Genomic DNA, 18,152 nt, shown 5'->3' on the forward strand with positions numbered 1-18,152 from the left:
CAAAATGCAAGAAGCAAACAAATCCAACAGACTGGCAGCCTCTGGAGAGGAACTGTACACACACACATCAGGACACTGGCAGCCAGCATTTATAAACACATTTCCCTGCCTTTTCGACACATTATACAGTGTGAGCCGCAGTGTGTCCTGGGGAGCTCTTTCCCTGAGCTGGAGATACCTTCCCAGGAGCTGGATGTTTGTCCATGAGCCTGGGCCACCACCTCTGCCCCATCTCTCACTCTGCTGCCTCCTTGGGGTTTATGTGCTTTATATAAATGCATTTATTTACAAAGCATTTCCCAGCTGGAAGAAGCCCTTTGCCGTGGAGAGGGAGATTCCCTTTAGCGGATAGCAAGTGCTTTGGCTGTGTATTTTTCAGAGTGCTCTGAAGTGTGAGGGCTTTTTTGGGTCTGCAGATACACACGCAGCTTCTTGATGAGATGCTTGGCTTTTCTTTTTGGAGGGCAGCTGGCTGGAACCAAATATTTGGAAGCTCCTTCAATTCATGCAGTTTGATTTTAATGTCACAGAAGTGCTGGGGCTGATTTGCTTCTTTGAGCAGGGATTACACACTGGGGTCTCCCAGTGATCTCTGGCTGCTGCTCATTTCTTGATCTGGAACAGGGGATATGGGTACTGAAATCCTTGTGCTCAATTCTAAAAAGGAAAAAGTTTCCAATGAGCCAGCCAGTCCCTCTTAGTACAGGATGCTCACAGCCCAGTCACACAAGCAGCACCCAGCAGCTCTGCTGAATTAATTTAATTTCTCCATTGGGTAAGAGAGGGTTGCTCCTCTCTAGTGAGGATTTTAATCTTCTCCAGGAGCTGAGCTGCCTCCACTTTGGGATGTTCCTGTGTGACCACGAGGTAACAGGGCAGCCGCCTTGGCTAGGAAGATTCTTAGTGAATTTTGGGGGCTTTGGGGTGTCTTGTCTGCAAGTGCCCATCTGCCAGCCTGTCACAGTGTGTTTTTCTGTGCATGCCTGCCTGCAGCTCAGTGTGTAATGGTGTGTTTGCTGTGGAGCTGTGCCTGCCTGTCAGTCTGTGCTCGTGGAATCGAGTGGTATTTAAGGATCACTGTCTGTCTGCTTGAGTGCAGCAGAATTGGAACAGGCTTTCACTTCTTGTTTAGCTAATAACTACAATTTGGCTTTTCTGATGAAGTTTGAATTCCAGCAGCCAGAGCTGAAGATGGTGATTAGAAGTGCCATTGGGATGCTAACGGATTCTGTCTCCCTCTCCCTGACTTTCTTTTCTCTAGAGCTGAAGTAGTAATAAATGACTCCTCATCTCCAGCTGTTGTTGACAGAAGTAATGAAAGCATTAAGCACAACATTAAACCAGCCTCATCCAAATGGAGACACAACCAGACACTCTCTTTGAAGATCAGGTACTGGTAATTACCTGTAGGACAAGAGACAGATTTGGTGCTCTCCAGTGCAAGCTGGCAAATTGTGTATCATCTAAAGAAGTCAAGGAAGAAATAAAAAGACTTAACCTCCTGCTGAGATAGGCTTCATATCTGTAAACGATTGCTTGGAAATGAGTTCTCAGCTAAGCCAGCTGGCCTGGCAACAACAAAACAAGGAACACTTGAGCCCCTGGTTTTCAGGGCAAGTGGAATTTGTGTGTGCAGGTGATGGGTCACAGAGGGAAGGAGACCCTGAGTCAACTTAGGGACCCTCACTGATGGTGGGTTGACTGTGGTACCTGGCCTGGGCAGGGATGAGTGGAGAGGGAGCAGGCAGTGAGATGGAGATATCCTTTAGTGAGCTGTGCCTGGAGAGCACGGTCAGATGGACTGGCCACAGAGTGAGGGCAGCCAGGAGGCAAGAGCTCATCTCACACCTGACCAGCTTATCTCTGCACCTCACCTGACAAAGCTCTTTTCTTCCCTGTGCTCAGAAAACAGATCTTGAAGTTCCTGGATGCCGAGAAGGACATTTCAGTGCTGAAGGGGACGCTGAAGCCGGGGGACATCATCCACTACGTCTTTGACAGGGACAGCACCATGAACGTGTCCCAGAACCTGTACGAGCTGCTGCCCCGCACCTCTCCCCTCAAGGGCAAGCAGTTCCCCAGCTGTGCCATCGTGGGCAACTCGGGGGTGCTGCTCAGCAGTGGCTGTGGCCCTGAGATTGATGCTCACAGCTTCGTCATAAGGTAGGCAGGGCACTGCTCCTAAAGCTCAGGGCTGTGGTGTTTGTGGGGTCCCCTGTGGCAGGAAGGAAATGAATCTGACTTCATGTTCTGAGAAGGCTAATTTATTTTTACATATTATTTGTTTTATTTTATTTCATTTCATTTTATTTTATTCTTACATGTTATTTATATTTTTATTTATTTATTTACTTACTTACTATATTATATATTTATATTATATTGATATAATCATTAATTATATTATCTATAATCAATAACTTATAATTGATATAATTTATATATAATTATTGATATAATTTTTATATATAACCATAATATTTATATCAATAACTTACATTGATGTAATTATTAATTATGTTATTTATAATCAATACTTATAACAATCAATTTAATAATTAAATAATTAATTGTGTTGATAAATTGATATAATATATTTATATATTATTTATTATTTCTATATTTATTTATATTATTATATAATATTAATTATATCATCTCATATATTACATTATATTACATTACATTACACTACATTACATTACATTATACTGTACTAAAACTATACTAAAGAATAGAAAAAGGATACTTACAGAAGGCTTAACAAGATACTAATTAAAACTCCTGACTGCTTCCAGTCCCAACACAGCTGGACAATGATTGGTCATTAAGTAAAAAGAAATCACATGAAACCAATCAAACAACCAGCTGTTGGATAAACAATCTCCAACTGCATTCCAAAGCAGCAAAACACAGGAGAAGCAACCAGATAATTGTTGTTTTCATTTCTCTCTGAGGCTTCAAAGCTTCCCAGAAGAAATCCTGGCGAAGGGATTTTTCAGAGAATATGATGGTGACACAGAGGGGCTTTGGGAGCAGTGCAGGGGGCTGGAGTCCAGGTCAGCTGGGGCAGCACAGCCTCACGTCCCCATGTGCACTCAGAGTTCTGCTGGAAACCTTTCCACACATCCCCAAGTGCTCCCCATGTATTCTTGTAAGTGCACCTTGTCTCTTCTCATGGTGCACCATTTACCCCCTGAGCCTCCTCTTCTCTCAGACAAACCCCATCCTGGGCTCTCAGAATCCTGATTCCCTTCTGCCCTTGAGCACAAGAGTGTACCACACGATACCCTGGCACCACATGCCCAGGTGTGACACTCCCTGTGTCCCCTCTGTCCCCAGTGCTGCACTGCCCCAGGAACCTGCAGCAGACATCCTGAGCCCTGCTGGGACACACCAAATTCACTTCTGGAGGTGTCTGAAGTGGAGAGGAGAAGCTCCTGCCCTCCAAGCCCCATGCCCCTGTTAGCTGAGAGGCTGTGGAATCCACAGATGATTTATGTACATGCAGACATTTGTTTTCTGGTGAGTCTATTACAGGGACAGCCCAATCCATCAGCGGCTCACAGAGGCGGTGCTGGTGTGACGTGGGAATGAGGATAATGTCACCTCTGTCCCCCTCTCAAGCCCTGCTGCTCCAGCTGCCTGGCTGCTGGCAGCTCCAGCCTGCCCACAGGGGACAGAGCATCATCCTCAACTGGAACACAATGAGCAGAGGGAAAAACTGCTTACTGTGGTTCTGGCAAAGTTCAGTGAGGGGCATTCGTGTCGGGCAGCAAAATTGCAGGATAAAAGCTTTTCTGGATGTGAGGATGGGGATTTTGAGCAGTTTCTCTCCAGCTATGTGCTAGTGCAGGTCTGGCACAGACACACTTCCCATTGTAGGTTGTCTGAGCCACTGCTGGAGCCTGCAGCTTCCTGAGGAAAGTTTGCTCCATCCATGCAGCCTTTTCAGCAGGGCTGGCAGTGACCAGTGACTGGGTCTGTGTCCAGGATACAGCTCCAATGTTTATTTTTACTGAATTCACTCCTGTGATGAGTCAATCAAAAGGCCCCCATGCCAGTAGCTGGATTTTCCTTTAGTTTTCCCATCTGTAAGTAGGGAAAACAGTAATAATATCTGATTATCAAGGCAGATGCTTAGGATGCAATTCCTGCTCATTAAATACTGTAACTTCACTGTCAAACACCACAGCAGAGCATTCGGTGTGCAAACACATGGGTAGCCTCTGGTTTTTAGGATGCTGGGGGAGCATCTCCTGCATCTCCCCATCAGCTGGTTCCCAGTGCCATTTGCACTGTGCCATGGGCATGGCACAGACACAGATGATCCCCCTGAAGAAGCTGTAGGAAACCACTCTATAACCAGGGTGATTTGTTGGCACTTTGTCCCACGGGCCCTCAGCCCTCACGCTGCTGTGGCACAGGAGATCAAGATACATGGCCCGTAACCCACATGTACAATCTGAGAGGAGGCGCCAATGAACACTACAGAAAAAGGGTTTTTTGAGGGTCACAACCTCCAGACAGCCAGACCCTGTGGAGACCACGTCCTGGCATCCCCCTCCTGCTGGTGTCAATGTCACCATGGTGCCACCAGGTCTGCTGTTTGCAGAGACTCACCAGGGGAGAAAAGGCCTTCGGGATAATGTTACTCCAGCAGGGCTGGAAGTAAGAGGCAAGTGCTTTCCTTGTGTGGAAAAGGCTGTTTTGTCTAAAATCTGCCATGAGAGCAGAGACAGGAGCTTTGTTGCTGATGTTATTTTTGAGAGGCACCAGAAGAGCCGCCACTCCCTGCAAACCACCGAGGTGACACCACAGTGGCTGACACTAGCCTTGTCCCAGGGGGACATGTGTGCACATGGGGATGGTGGCTGAGATGGAGATGGCTCATCATCACTAATTTACTGCAGAGGGTCATTATCCCTCCTCTTCCTCCCAAAAGCGCGGGCGAACGGGCACGATGTCACCAGCCCTGGCTTTTGGCACCACTCCCCCCTCACGCCTGTCACTGCCCTCTCTCAGTGCATTAAACAGAGCTGCTGGGTGTTCTCCTTTGCAGGTGCAACCTGGCCCCCGTGCAGGAGTACTCCCAGGACGTGGGCATGAAGACAGACCTGGTGACCATGAACCCCTCGGTGATCCAGCGCGCCTTCGAGGACCTGGTGAACGAGACGTGGCGGGAGAAGCTGCTGCAGCGCCTGCACAGCCTCAACGGCAGCATCCTCTGGATCCCTGCCTTCATGGCCAAGGGGGGCAAGGAGAGGGTGGAGTGGGTCAACGAGCTCATCCTGAAGCACCACATCAACGTCAGGACTGCCTACCCCTCGCTGCGCCTGCTGCACGCGGTCCGAGGGTGAGCGCCGCTCTGCTGAGCTCCAGCCTGCATCCCCTGGGCTGGAGAGGGATCCCCGGGCTTGAGGGATCCACAGATTGTTTTCCTGCAGGAAAACAGCACCAGTTGTTCCCTTCTGCAGACGATGAGGGAGGATGGGGTGGTGGATGGTCCCTAGATAAGTGTGGTATTTGTGAGGTCCTCAGGACGGAGAGGGAATTGAGAATCTGACTTTGTGTTCTCAGAAGGCTGGTATGGTATGGTATAATAAAATATAATATAACAATATAATATAATATCATATCATATCATATCATATCATGTTAATATTAATATGTTAACATCTTCATTAAAAATTCTATTTTATATTACTTATTATAATTTATACTTAATATTGGTATTTATATTTAGCATTAATATAATTAGTATATATTATATATAATATAATATATAATTTATATTATATAATATGAGATATATTATAATATAATATAATATAATATAATATAATATAATATAATATAATATAATATAATATAATATACTAAAACTATACCAAAGAATAGAGAAAAGATACTTACAGAAGGCTTAACAAGAATGAATAATAAAAACTGGTCACTGCTTCCAAAGTCCCAACACAGCTGGACCATGATAGGTCATTAAGTTAAAACAATTCTCATGTTGGATAAACAATCTCCAGCCACATTCCAAAGCAGCAAAACACAGGAGAAAAATCAGATAATTATTGTTTTCATCCCTCTCTGAGTCTTCGCAGCTTCCCAGGAGAAGAATCCTAGTTAAAGAGGATTTTTCAGAAAATGTGACAGTGGCAGATAAGAACTTGTGAGCAGGGGCTCCCCACTGTGCTCTTTGAGGGCTTTTGGCAATATCCAAACCTCCAGGGCTTTCCTGGGGCATCACCAGAACTCCCAAGGCTGTGGTTAGGGCTTTCCTTGGAGAAATGGGTGTGCACTGAGCTGGCCATGAGATTTGTCACCTTGTGCTTCAGTGATACAGGTCTGACACAGCTCCTCAAGTCACGGAGCTGCTGTGTGAGCCTGGCTGGGAGGGCAGTGACGTGGTCTGGTCCTGCTGGTCACATGAACAGGGCCAGGTGCTGGTGACTGGGTTTGCTCTGAGGGAAGGAAAGGCTCTTTCTGTTCTCTGCCTGATCTTCAGGAGACACAGCTGTGGTGGGAATGAGAAAAGAAAGAAAATGAAAGAAAGAGAGCCCCAGGGGTGAGATTTTCATGTAAATGACTTGGGAATGGGGTAGGCTCTTGCTTTTGTGCTTCATTTCTCTAGGAAGATCATGATTCTTTAGGCATTTAGGGAGTTGAGGCAGAAGTGACTTTTGCTGGAGATGACTTATGGCAGCAGTTGTCCTCTGATCCTGACCAGACCCTGTTAATCTCACAGGATGGCAATTTCCTGGTGTGGCTGGTGCTCCCACCATTAAAAAGCCTCAGCAGTAATGTTCCTTGATTTCTTTGAGCTCTTCTCCTGCACATCTCTGAGTCTCAGCTGGTCCCTGCTGGTGTTTCCTGTCCCAGCTCAGGCTGTGTCAGTGCTGGGGGTGGGTTGGGGACAGGTTTTGGGGTCGTTTCAGCCAGGAGCAAGCCCAAGGAGGGGCTCTAGGGCAGCCTGGGAGGAGTGGAGTGGCTCCATGGTGCCTCACAGGCAGCAATAATCAGCAAGTACCACTTCTGCCCCAAGTGTTAGAGGCTGCCCTGGGCCAGAGAGGGAAGTTCTCTCACAGAAAACACTGGCTTTGAGGTAAAGAAAGGGAAGGAAATGATGCCACAACTCACAGAAGGGGAAGACAGGAAGGAAAAAAAAATCCCACAACCCAAATTCAGAGCTATTTCTAGCCATAATTGACTTACTTTCATCTGTCAAAATAGAATTAAGCTGCTGTAATAAGCCCTCTAAATCAACAGGCTGCTAATCCTGTGCTGGCAACCATTCCCAGTGCCAGAAAGTTCCCATAGGAAGCTTTGCAGAGGAGTTGGCAAGGGTTAGGCATCCCTTTCCCATGGGAGAGGAGGATGCCTCCACAGGCTCAGCTGCTGGGCTTATCTTCCAGCTCACAGCATCTCGCTGGCCCCTCTGTGTCCCTGTGGTCCAGCTGGGCTGGCTGTCCCTGGTTGGAGCCACCACCTGTGGCTGGCAGGAGCTGCCTGGCTGCAGGAGGTGCAGGGATTTTGGGAGAAGCCCTGGGGCTCAGTGCTGTGTCGTGCACGGAGCAATGCAGACATGGCTTGGAGCAGGGACTTCCTGGAATCCTGGAATCTTTCCTTTCTTCCTGGAATCCTGGAATCTTTCCTGGAATCCTTCCTTGCTGGAATCCTGGAATCCTTCCTGGAATTTTTCCTGGAATCCTTCCTTCCTGGAATCCTGGAATCTTCCTGGAATCCTTCCTTCCTTCCAGGAATCCTGGAATCTTCCTGGAATCCTTCCTTCCTTCCAGGAATCCTGGAATCTTCCTGAAATCCTTCCTTCCTTCCTGGAATCCCTCCTTCCTTCCTGGAAACCTTCCTGGAATCCATCCTTCCTTCCTGGAATCCTTCCTTCCAGGAATCCTGGAATCTTCCTGAAATCCTTTCTTCCTTCCTGGAATCCTCCCTTCCTTCTCTCTTGGAATCCTTCCTGGAATTCTTCCTTCCTTCCTTCCCTCTTGGAATCCTTCCTGGAATCCTTCCTTCCTTCTTGGAGTCCTTCCTTCCTCTTGGAATCCTTTCTGGAATCCTTCCTTCCTGGAATCCTCTCTTCCTTCCTTCAGTGTAACTCCACTGGGCTCTCATGCAGGGAATGGGGTTTTGTGCTTCTCAGAACCCCCAGGGGCTCAGAGAGGTGCAGCCAGTGAGGGCAGCAGGCACCTGAGGTGAGCTGGGGGTGCTGCAGGTGGCTGGTGCTGGTGTCAGACCCCAGGGTCCTGGTTGGAAACACATCCAAGCCCTCCCTGGGCTGCTCACCGTGCTGGGGCAGGGCCAGGAGGCTCCTGGCAGCACAGGGCAGCACTAATTCGATTATAACCACAGGGGCCAGTGCTGATCCTCGTCAGGGATTGCCCTCCAAGCCACGGGAGCTGCTGCCTGACCTGCCCTGATGCTCTCACACTCATCAGCAGCAAAACAAGGATGCCCACTGATTAGCAATTAGTCTAATGAGAAGTGCAGCCCCCTCGGAAAGGCAGAGCTGATGGGAGCACTGCAGCACTGACCCAGGAGTTCACAGAGGGCTCACCCAGGGCTGGGGGTGAGGGGCTGGGCTGTTCTCAGTCACTGTTAACCCTTTCCTTGGTGCAAGCTTGGAACTTGTGTGGATTTGAGTGACTGAGGCAGAACTGAATGAACTGGGCACAGCTCAGGGAGGTGGGCGATGAGCTTGGTGCTGTGTAGGAAATCTCTCAGGTACCAATTGACCATCTGCTCAGGGTAATTGATGTGATGTGGTTTGGGGTGAGGGAGGCCTTCCTCAGGACCAGAATCACCAGGAGTTTGCTTATCCATCTTCTGTGTCACTGTCCAGTTCCTAGGATCATATTTTTGCTTATGAAAGGTATGGTCTCCTCTGTCTCTGCAGCTCTCTCTGTGCTGGTTCATAGCACTGTGGTTTTATTTGACAGATCTGAGATTTGTGAAGCAAATACATTTTGTGGCTTGTGGTGTGCAGCAGAGAATGAAAAACCCACAAATCCCCTCAGCACATCCCTCTGTGCTGCAGTGGGCTGCTGCTGCAGAGAGGTCCCATCTTCTCCCTTTTTGGATAAAACTACTTTTTACCATCTAACTTGAGTTGATTTTGAACTCACAAAGAAATAAGAAATGGGGGAAGTTTTCCAGACAAGGCACCCCTATTTTTTTTTTCCAAGGAATAACACTTTCTACAAAGGCTGACATCTCAGCCAACTTCAATTTGGCCACAAAAGTGTTGCCTTTTCTTTCTCCACTACCAGCAAAACACATTTGTGAGCCCTTGACTTCTCCTTGAACCACGGTATTTATTGTCCTGCTCTGCTTTCCCTCAAACCAAAACTCATTTCAAGTGGCAATTGAGCCTTTTTCCTATAATTTTCAGTGCATTTTGGGGCATTTGTAGAGGGTGCATTGCCGAGATAAGTAAAAAGCATTTGGTTTTGTTGTCCTTAACAGCATCATTTGAGACATCACCTTTCAAGCTGTGAGGGTGCTTTAAATGTTTGCTGATAGTGGCAGGCTTTTCTCACAGTTCAGCTCTCACCAGGAGGGGAGAGAGCCTTCAGCATTGCAGTGCAGGAGCTCAGAAAGGAGCCAGGTCACCCCCAGGAATGGAGAGGGGACAGTTTAGTGGCAGCTGCTGTTTGTTTCAGGGTGTGTGGATGCTTTGCTTTGCAGTGGTTCCATGAAATGTCCCCTGAGCAATTCCTCTGGCAAGAGGAGCCAGCAAACCCCTTACAAGGTGCCTGTTAGTGTCTCCAAAAATCCTTGTAATCCCCATTGCCAAGCAGCTTTCGTTAGAGAAATAACATGGAATGCAGGCAGAGAGGGAAATAATTGTGTTGGGAGGTTTGTCTGTCACTCCTTGCAGGGAATTCAGGGCCGTGTTTCACTTTGTCTGATCTGCTCTAGCATTTCTCTCTGTGTCTATCACAAGGGGCTCTTGGCAGTAACCAATTCCAGCCCCATAAGATTTTGTTAAGGGCTTCTTGAGGGAGAAAAAAAAAAATTAAAAATCAATAAACCTTCCAGCTCCTTGGCTTGGTCTCCCATTAGGTTTAAATCCAAGCAGCTGTGACAGCTGTTGTGTGCTCTTCAGGACAATCATGCACTCAGAATCATCAGTTTCTCCTGACCTGTTCCTTCCACTGCATCCCTCCACAGCCTCTGCTTTTCTCTAACACATCACTCAGCTCCTGCTTTTCCTTTTCTCTTTTCCTTTTTTTCTCCCAGCTCTGTTTTTCTCACCCTCTGTCTCAGGGTTGTTTCTGCTGTGCCCAGCAGTGTCAGGCCAGCATCAATCACTTGTGGGTTTTCCAAAGCAGCTCCTTCATGCTTCCTCCCTGATGGAGTTTCATGCTTACAGAGGCTCCTCTGAAATACCTGCTCTGGGGTCTTGTGCCTTAAAGCCCTTCCCCTAAACATTAAATAAATTATTTAAGAATTGTGGTCCTGCACTCAGATAAAGCAAAAGGATGTCCAAAGGGTGCAGGGAGAGAAAACAGCCATTCACAAGTGTGTGAGTGGAGTGGGGTGTGAGGGGGAGCTGTGAACACCCATAAAGCCATGTGTGGGTTAGATCAGTGGAAATCCTGCAGAAAAAGCCCTTGTGTGAGCTGTTATCCTCTCCTCTTCTGCACTTGAGGCACCTTGAACCCGAGCTGTGGTGTGTCTGCACTGGGGGCCCGAGAGAGTCAATTTGTTCCTGTTAATCTGGAAGATTCAGTCTTTTCTTTTTCAAAAGAAGTGAAGGGGCATAGAAAGGAAAGGTGAAAGAAAGAAGGTTATTCTCAATTATTTTCCCTTTTTGTCTGTTTAGAAAAGCTTTAACTTGAGGGTATTGAGTACCATAGTGTTTGAAAAAACATCACAGCTCAAGATCTGGAGGAGAGGAGAGTTTTTTATCTGTGGCTCATTTGCTTGTGCCAAGTCACCAAAGGCAGAACCAGGCTACATGGTCTGGATCCAGTCTAGACAAGGGGGCTGGGTTTGGTGTTTGGGCTTTGCCCAGCCTGTGGATAAAGCCCAGCTGACACCAGAGGCAGTTTTTGGAGTCAGTGTTAGCATTGGATGGGACATTGGATGGGGACATGCCTATTCCTGCTTGTCCAGCACAGCTCTCATCACTGCTTGTGGCTGTTCTGGTGGAGGTGACAGAGGAAACTCCATACTTGGACAGGAAGAGGGCTGGGAAAATGCTGAATGGGGGATATCAGCTGCTCCCTGAGCTCCAGCACTTCATCTCCATCCACCCAGCTCTGGGTTCTGTCCCCCTGCACCAGCCTCAGTCAGGGCACTCACTCTGGTTATCTGTGCCTGGTTTCCCTGGCTGTTCCTGGAGCAGGGTGTGTGTGGCAGCCTGATAAAACACTGCTGCCACTCAAGGGGCAGCACCTCCACAACAGCCTGTGTTTATATCACCCTTTTATGAATTAGCTTTTTTAAAAGAGTCCCAAATTCCATTATTTCAGCTCTTCTGATTTGTATCATGAAATAATGCAGCTGATAACTGCTGAAATTTGATTTCTTCGTTGACCTATGTCTTTTATTCATTTCATCAGGGCAATGGATTTTCTGTTAATTTTCTCCTGTGGGCTAACCCTTACCAGGAGGTTTAGTTTTTTCTCAGGCATGTCAGGTTGGTGAGCAGGGAGAAGACCCCTGCCCTCTCTAGCATGAATGCTGCATGCAGGGAGGAGTTCTGCATTCCAGCCCAGATCCAGGCCAGGCTCTTCTGCTCACATTCAGTGATGCTGGGGAGGATGAGCACTCTCGGGGTGGTGTGGCACCTGCTCCAGGTGTGCAGTGGGGAGGTGCCACCTTCCCTGGCTCATGTGGCAGCTGTGACACTGCCTAGGGCAGTGCCAGTGTTGCCTCCTGCACGATTCCCACCGGGCTCTGAGGTCCCAGCACAGCAGTTTCCTTCCCTGAGAAAAGGCCCCTGGCAGAGGTTCTGCCTTAGGAACCTTCTGATCATCTCCATTGAGGATGAGGAGATGAGGAGCAGCCAGAACCATCTCCCAGCTGGAGGATGAGACTCTCTGAGCTGCTCTTGTTCAGTCTCAGTTCAAGAAGGTGTCAGGGCTTGTGTCTAGGCAGCCTCCTTACAGAAGATGGCCTTGAAGATCTGATGGCATTTTCCATCTGTCACCACCATGATCTGAAACCAGAGCTGTCTCAGGCAGTGTTTCTCTGACAGAATCATGGTTCCTGTTCTGATCCTCATCCTGCTCAGGCTCCTGCCTATCTCCTGCATCCACCCCTGAGGGTTTATTTACAGACACAGCACCAGCTCCTCACTGGGAGAACGGCTCTTAGAACACAGGTATTGGGTTTCAGGACTGCTCTTTGCTCTTCTCTTTTAATTGCTGTCTCTTTCCATAAAATGTTGCAGTTAATAGTTATGGTGATTGGTGTAGCCAGTTTGAAAAATAATTACTGCTTGCTTCGAGATTATCTTTCCTCCTAATTAAAATCCTGGACCTCACATATTAAAGGTGTGCTGTTGACACAGCATCCCATGTGCGCCCAGACAACCTCATTTGGATTTACAGAATTAATTAGGTTTTATTTCCATCCCCAGCTGTTCTCTCCTGCACCAGGGTTGTGGCTGCTGTCTCAGCTGGACAGTGGTGGGAGACATAAGAGGAAGGTCTTGCATATTTCCCATCACAAACCAGTCATTAAAAAGTATTTCCCAGACCTCAGCAGAGGATTTCCCACCTTCACTGTGCAGGAAACAAATTGCAGGAGCTGTGGCATGGCCTGCTTTGTGGATTGGGCATTATGTGTTATGCTCTGTCATCCCTGTGGGTGGTTTGGGACAGCCTGGAGTCCCTCACCCCCTCTCAGAGCTGCACTGAGAATTTATAATGCTGCATGAGTGAGGTTTTTGAAATGCCCTGCCTGCAACAAAGGGAAACACGGACAAAAGAGCCAGGTTTTAATTTTCATTATTAAAAACTGACCTGTCAGTGTATTATCAAGTGAGTGCTCACTAGCTGCATTTGGTGACGTGGATACACTGGGCTGGTTGTGTTAGGGATGTTTTAGGGTGGTGGTTTATGCACACTTGTTGGGATTGGTGAGGATTTTGTGTGTGCTGGGCTGCAGAGGTCAGCATGTGTCTGTAGGGTGCTTCAGTGCCTGACCCAGGTCATTTTTCTCATTGTTAATATGCATGAAACTGCATGGTCACATGCATGGCCTGTGCCTCTGTACAATGATGTGCCTCTGTACAAGCATCATTTCATCCTGCTGCCAGGGTCCTTGGATGTTCATGGAGTGTTTACAGCCTCTCAGCAGAACACAAAAGTCAGTGTTTTGGGAGGGCAAAAGGTCACTAGTATTTTTCTGTGTGGTAAATTGTTAGAAATGAGAGTTTTGAGGCTAAAGCAGCTGCAGGACAAACCCAGACAGTTGTCCTTCCCTCAAAGCCAGCTGCTTAATATGACTTGACGGTTCCTCCCAGGTGGCTTCCCTGCTGCATGAGGAGACCCTAATTCACTGTGTTAAATGGTTGTGATAATCTCCCATTTCCCTCTGCACACTGGGGGGCTAATGTGCTTACCCATAAACTCATCAAGGAGGCTGCTTTATGGATACCTGTGGGAGCAGGTGGCTGTGGCACTGCAGAGAGCTCTGCTGGCTCCCCCAGCACAGCCCCGTGTCTGGGCAAGCACAGGAAATGCTGATTCTACTGCTTTTCCCCCAGTTTCTTGCTCTGTTTTTGTGCTGGATGCCAGCATGAGCCAGGCAAACATCTCCTTCCCAAAACATCATATTCATCCTTTACTTGAACCCCTGGGTGTGCCACCCCAAAAAACTGTCTCTGCGCCCTTCCTGCATATGCTGAGGAGGTCACTCTGCTTCCAGAATTTGATTCACCAGAAAAGTCAATTTTTTTTCTCTTATCTGGCTGAGAACAAGCAAGCACGTTTTGTGCCTGTGTTGCTAAATTTTAATGGCTTTCTTGAAAAGCTAATTTGCAGGATTAAGGCTCAGCTCTCCCAAGGGTTCCTGCTGTCTGAGCACCAGACCCTCAGGAGCCCAGCAGAAAGTGCAAATGAGAAGCAAGGCACTTCCTGGGGCTTCACTGCCCTGCAGGACCTGCCTCAGGATCCCAAACACCTGGAGAGGGCACAGAAGTGCCACGTGCTCTGTTTGTCCAAGGCTGCCAGTCACTCACCTTTAAAAATAATCCAAGGGCTCAGAGAGGCTGGGGCACAGCAGGATGTGCTGCCTGATCCAGCCCTGCCTGCTCTGGGGCAGTTTTGGCATCACACATGCTGGGGGAGGAGGGACTGTGCCTGATGGGGATCTTTTCTACCTCCCCAAACCGTTTCCTTTCTCATTTTGCTCCTCTGACAGTGTTTTCCTGAGCAAAGCAGATAAGTTGCTTTTGCAATAAATACGGGGCGCTGGAAACATCATCTTACAGGATGTTGATTCTGCAATAATTTTTATCAGCAGCCCAAAATGCCACAGCTGATACCATTTCTGCTGCTGCATCACTCCATCCCTCCATGCTTCCGCTGTTCTTTTTGCCATCCCTCATAAAAACTAACGTGTTTCCCAGCAGTGAGCACAGCTGACCTCCATATCTCACATTTTCTGTTGCAGCGTGCCATATTGTGTGTCTGATGGGCTCGTGCTGCCGAGGGTGGTGATGAATCTTGGTCCAGGATCACAGCAGCAGTGGCTGGGTGTAATGGGAACTCAGCAGTGCATTTTAGCTCTTTCAGCCTGGTGACCCTTTGTTCCAAGGCAGATGTTTTTCTAGCCCTGTCGTGTTTGCTGTCAGAGCAAAATCTCCATTCATCAATGAAAGCCATCAGCATGTGTTTGACTGTGTCTGCTTTGAGGGCTTGTTGGAGTCTACTTGACATGTGGATGCTTTGGTCTGTGGTATTGATCTCCAGGGTTGATTGGAAGATAATTGTAGGCTGAAGTACCCAGAGCCACTGTTGCAAGCAATTTGTTTTTCATAAAGTATTGTCGAGGCACGAGATGCTTCAGTGCCATGGCAACAAGTGAGATGTAACCAGCAGGCAGAGAGCAGGAGCATGCAGTCCCTGGAGAGGCTTTTCCTTGGCATGGAGAGCCCTGCCAGTCAGAATCCTCTCACTTTGCATCACCAATACACCTCAGTGAGGGGCTGGAGAGGGAAAAGGTGCAGGGCAGGGTGTGCTGTGTGAATAACAGGTTCCAGGGTGTGCTGTGTGAATACCAGCTCCATGTGCTGTGTAACCAACAGGCTCCGTGTCCCTTTGCAGGTACTGGCTGACCAACAAGGTGCACATCAAGCGCCCCACCACCGGCCTCCTCATGTACACCCTGGCCACCCGCTTCTGCAACCAGATCTATCTCTATGGCTTCTGGCCCTTCCCCCTGGACCAGAACCAGAACCCAGTCAAGTACCACTACTACGACAGCCTCAAGTACGGCTACACCTCGCAGGCCAGCCCGCACACCATGCCCCTGGAGTTCAAAGCCTTAAAGACGCTGCACCAGCAAGGAGCCTTGAAGCTGACTGTGGGGGAGTGTGATGGGGCCACGTAGGCTGGTCCCCAGGCACGTTCCTGCACAGCCACAGGAGGAGGGAGGGGGCAGAAAGGACGAGTGGTGCCTGGCGGGGTTGGTCATCTTCGTTTGGGCGACACAAATATATCTACGTGGTACCTATATATATTGACCTGAGTGTTATAACTGTTTGGTGTTCACCAAGGGAGGGGCAGGAGAGATGCAGGGGCGTCTCACAGGACTGGCCTGGGCAAGACCCCCCTTGCTGTGGGGCTTGCTGGACTCGAGGGGTGTTTGCCTTGCACGGGAGAGGTGTGGAGGTGGCCTTGGTTCCTGCGGGGTGTTGGGGATGGTAACCGTGAGCCGTTTGTCGTGACTGGTGCCAGGTTGGTAGTTAGTTTGTTTGGCCAAGGGCAGCGAGGTGTGTCCTTGGCCCCATGCTCGTGGCGGGGAGGGGAAGGGGCAGGGAGGGGGGGTGGGCAGGGAAGGTTTGTTGGTGGCTCTCACAGCCCAGGGTCCTGTGGCACCGAGCGGGAGCCGGGTCCTGCCCTGCAGGGATCAGTGCCCAGATCCATCCAAACACAGGGTGGGCACAGCCTTGGGAGCAGGGGAAGCCTCTGGGGCTGCAGGAGGTGGCAGGGAGCAGAGCTGAGCTGATCCCAGTGACACTCACATGTGTGTGAGGGGCTGCAGAGAGGCGCTGGGCAGGGGGATGGAGAGGAGGATGCTGAATGTGGTGAGGAGGATGCTGAATGTGGTGAGGAGGATGCTGAAGGTGTATTTCTTGTCCTTTTCTGAGGAGCAGAGATGCTGGAATGTCACAGGAAGGAGCTTTGCTGCCACAAAGCAGCACCATTAGTATTGAGCAGTCTCACCGTGTCACAAGGACATCCAGCATCTGTCAGGGCTTGTGAAAACCATAAGTATATCCAGCTCTAATTCCTCAAATTCCCAACTGTTCCCTCTAAGCAGCCTGCCTTCTTTCCTCCTCCAAAAACTGCCAAAATATGGATGATAGGCCTAGACCCAGCCAAGCAGAAAGACCACAGGACTTCAAGGGACTTTTTCAAGTCTAAATAATTTATTTTCAGTTTCTCCCCGAAGAGCCAGCACACTGTGCTGAATTCCTGGAGTCCCACTCTGTCAGTCCTTTCAAGCCCTAATTATCTCTCACTCCCAACAGTTAAATAGGATGTCAGATGGATCTTGATGGGATGCTTGCCTAGTGATGAACATCATAGAAATAATCTTTTCCTTTTTTTTTTTTTTTCCTGCCAGACACAACCCAGAATACAAAGAATTTTTTTATAACCACATTTGCTTTTCTCTGATTTTCGGGGGGTTTTGAAGGAAGCAACTAGATTGATCTGATGATTCTGTTTTATTTTCTGCCTCTGTGGCCTATTCTGTTTGTCTCCTAATTAGCACTCAGTGCCAGAATGCAGGTGAGTGCAGGGTTCAGCAAGGGCTGTTTGGGTGTAATTGGTGGAAGAGTAAATAACGCTGCCCAGGCAGACCTCAGGCGTGCCCTCCACTGCTGCCATGGCTGGCTATCATCACCTTTGGGCCTCCTCTTGCTGCTGTGTTTTTTAAGTTAAAAAGTGTACAGTTTGGGGCTGAAATACTTGACATTGTCTCTTTAAAATCTGAGTGCTTCAAGTGGTAAAAAGAAGAGCTCACTTTCATGTTTTGGGCCGTAAAAGCTACTGTACCCACAGGAGCCTCCAGCCTGCTAATTAGTGTCAGATGAAGATGGCTAAGATTAAGGTATAAGCAACATTATAGTGGATAAATGTGGGCTAATCTGCCACTGAGGGGATGTTTCTTTCCGGCACCAGAAAATCGTTTCTTTCATGTCTTTTTTTTTTATTTTTTTAAACCTGGTGCCTTTTTTTTTTTCTCCCCGCATATTATTTTTACTTGACTTTAATTTCACAATAAAGCTAAACCTGGCTGTGAACCTCAGCTTAAGCTGAGACAGAGAGTGAAACTGCAGGATGGAAGTAATCTGCAATCCCAGGGAGCTTCCCACTATTCAGGAGTGGTTCTTAAAGCCAGATAATTGCCAGGTTTGTCCCCAGCACAGGGGGAGGGACAGAGCAGGGCTGGAGCTGCAGGGACTGCTAAAGCCAACTGTTGTATGGAGGGGCCTGGGCTGTGGTACTGATTGATGTTAGCAAACCTTCTTTTTAAATAAAAGTAGAGGAAATGATATCAATGTGCAGAGGTTTTATTTTTAGTCTGTGTTTTCATGGAATGTGCAGGGGTTTTATTTCTATTCTGTATTTTCATCGAATGTGCAGGGGTTTCATTTTTATTCTGTATTTTCACTGAAGGGTGAGAGGGGAGCCAAGACCATGAAGTGCCATGGGATCAGTTCCAGGAGAGACCCTGGAACCCCTTTGGCTGGTGAAGAAGAGGGGAAGGCTGGGCTGGTTTGCCCACATGGGTGGATGTCAGGGCTGTGCCAGGGAGACGTCCAGAGCCATCAGGATGTTCTCATTGTGCCTGCAGGGATTTTTGAGCTGAAGCTGCAGCAGCACAACACGGGTGTGCCGGGGGGTGAAAAGGGGATGGGAGAAGGGATTTTTCTTTCT

At 48.3% G+C, this 18,152-nt stretch overlaps 1 protein-coding gene across 1 annotated transcript in view; it reads left to right on the forward strand.

Moving 5' to 3' along the window:
- ST8SIA2 (ST8 alpha-N-acetyl-neuraminide alpha-2,8-sialyltransferase 2) overlaps window positions 1–15,594 on the forward strand; it is a 29,101-nt gene extending 13,507 nt beyond the window's left edge. Inside the window, exons 3-6 of the mRNA XM_058811092.1 lie at window positions 1,262–1,390; window positions 1,906–2,163; window positions 5,063–5,356; window positions 15,309–15,594. Coding sequence (XP_058667075.1) covers window positions 1,262–1,390; window positions 1,906–2,163; window positions 5,063–5,356; window positions 15,309–15,594 — 967 coding nt within the window. The remainder of the gene's footprint in view (window positions 1–1,261; window positions 1,391–1,905; window positions 2,164–5,062; window positions 5,357–15,308) is intronic.
- Window positions 15,595–18,152: the final 2,558 nt, after the last annotated feature.

Source organism: Ammospiza caudacuta, chromosome 10 (genome assembly GCF_027887145.1).
Source record: "Ammospiza caudacuta isolate bAmmCau1 chromosome 10, bAmmCau1.pri, whole genome shotgun sequence".
In the NCBI taxonomy this organism is placed as follows: domain Eukaryota; kingdom Metazoa; phylum Chordata; class Aves; order Passeriformes; family Passerellidae; genus Ammospiza; species Ammospiza caudacuta.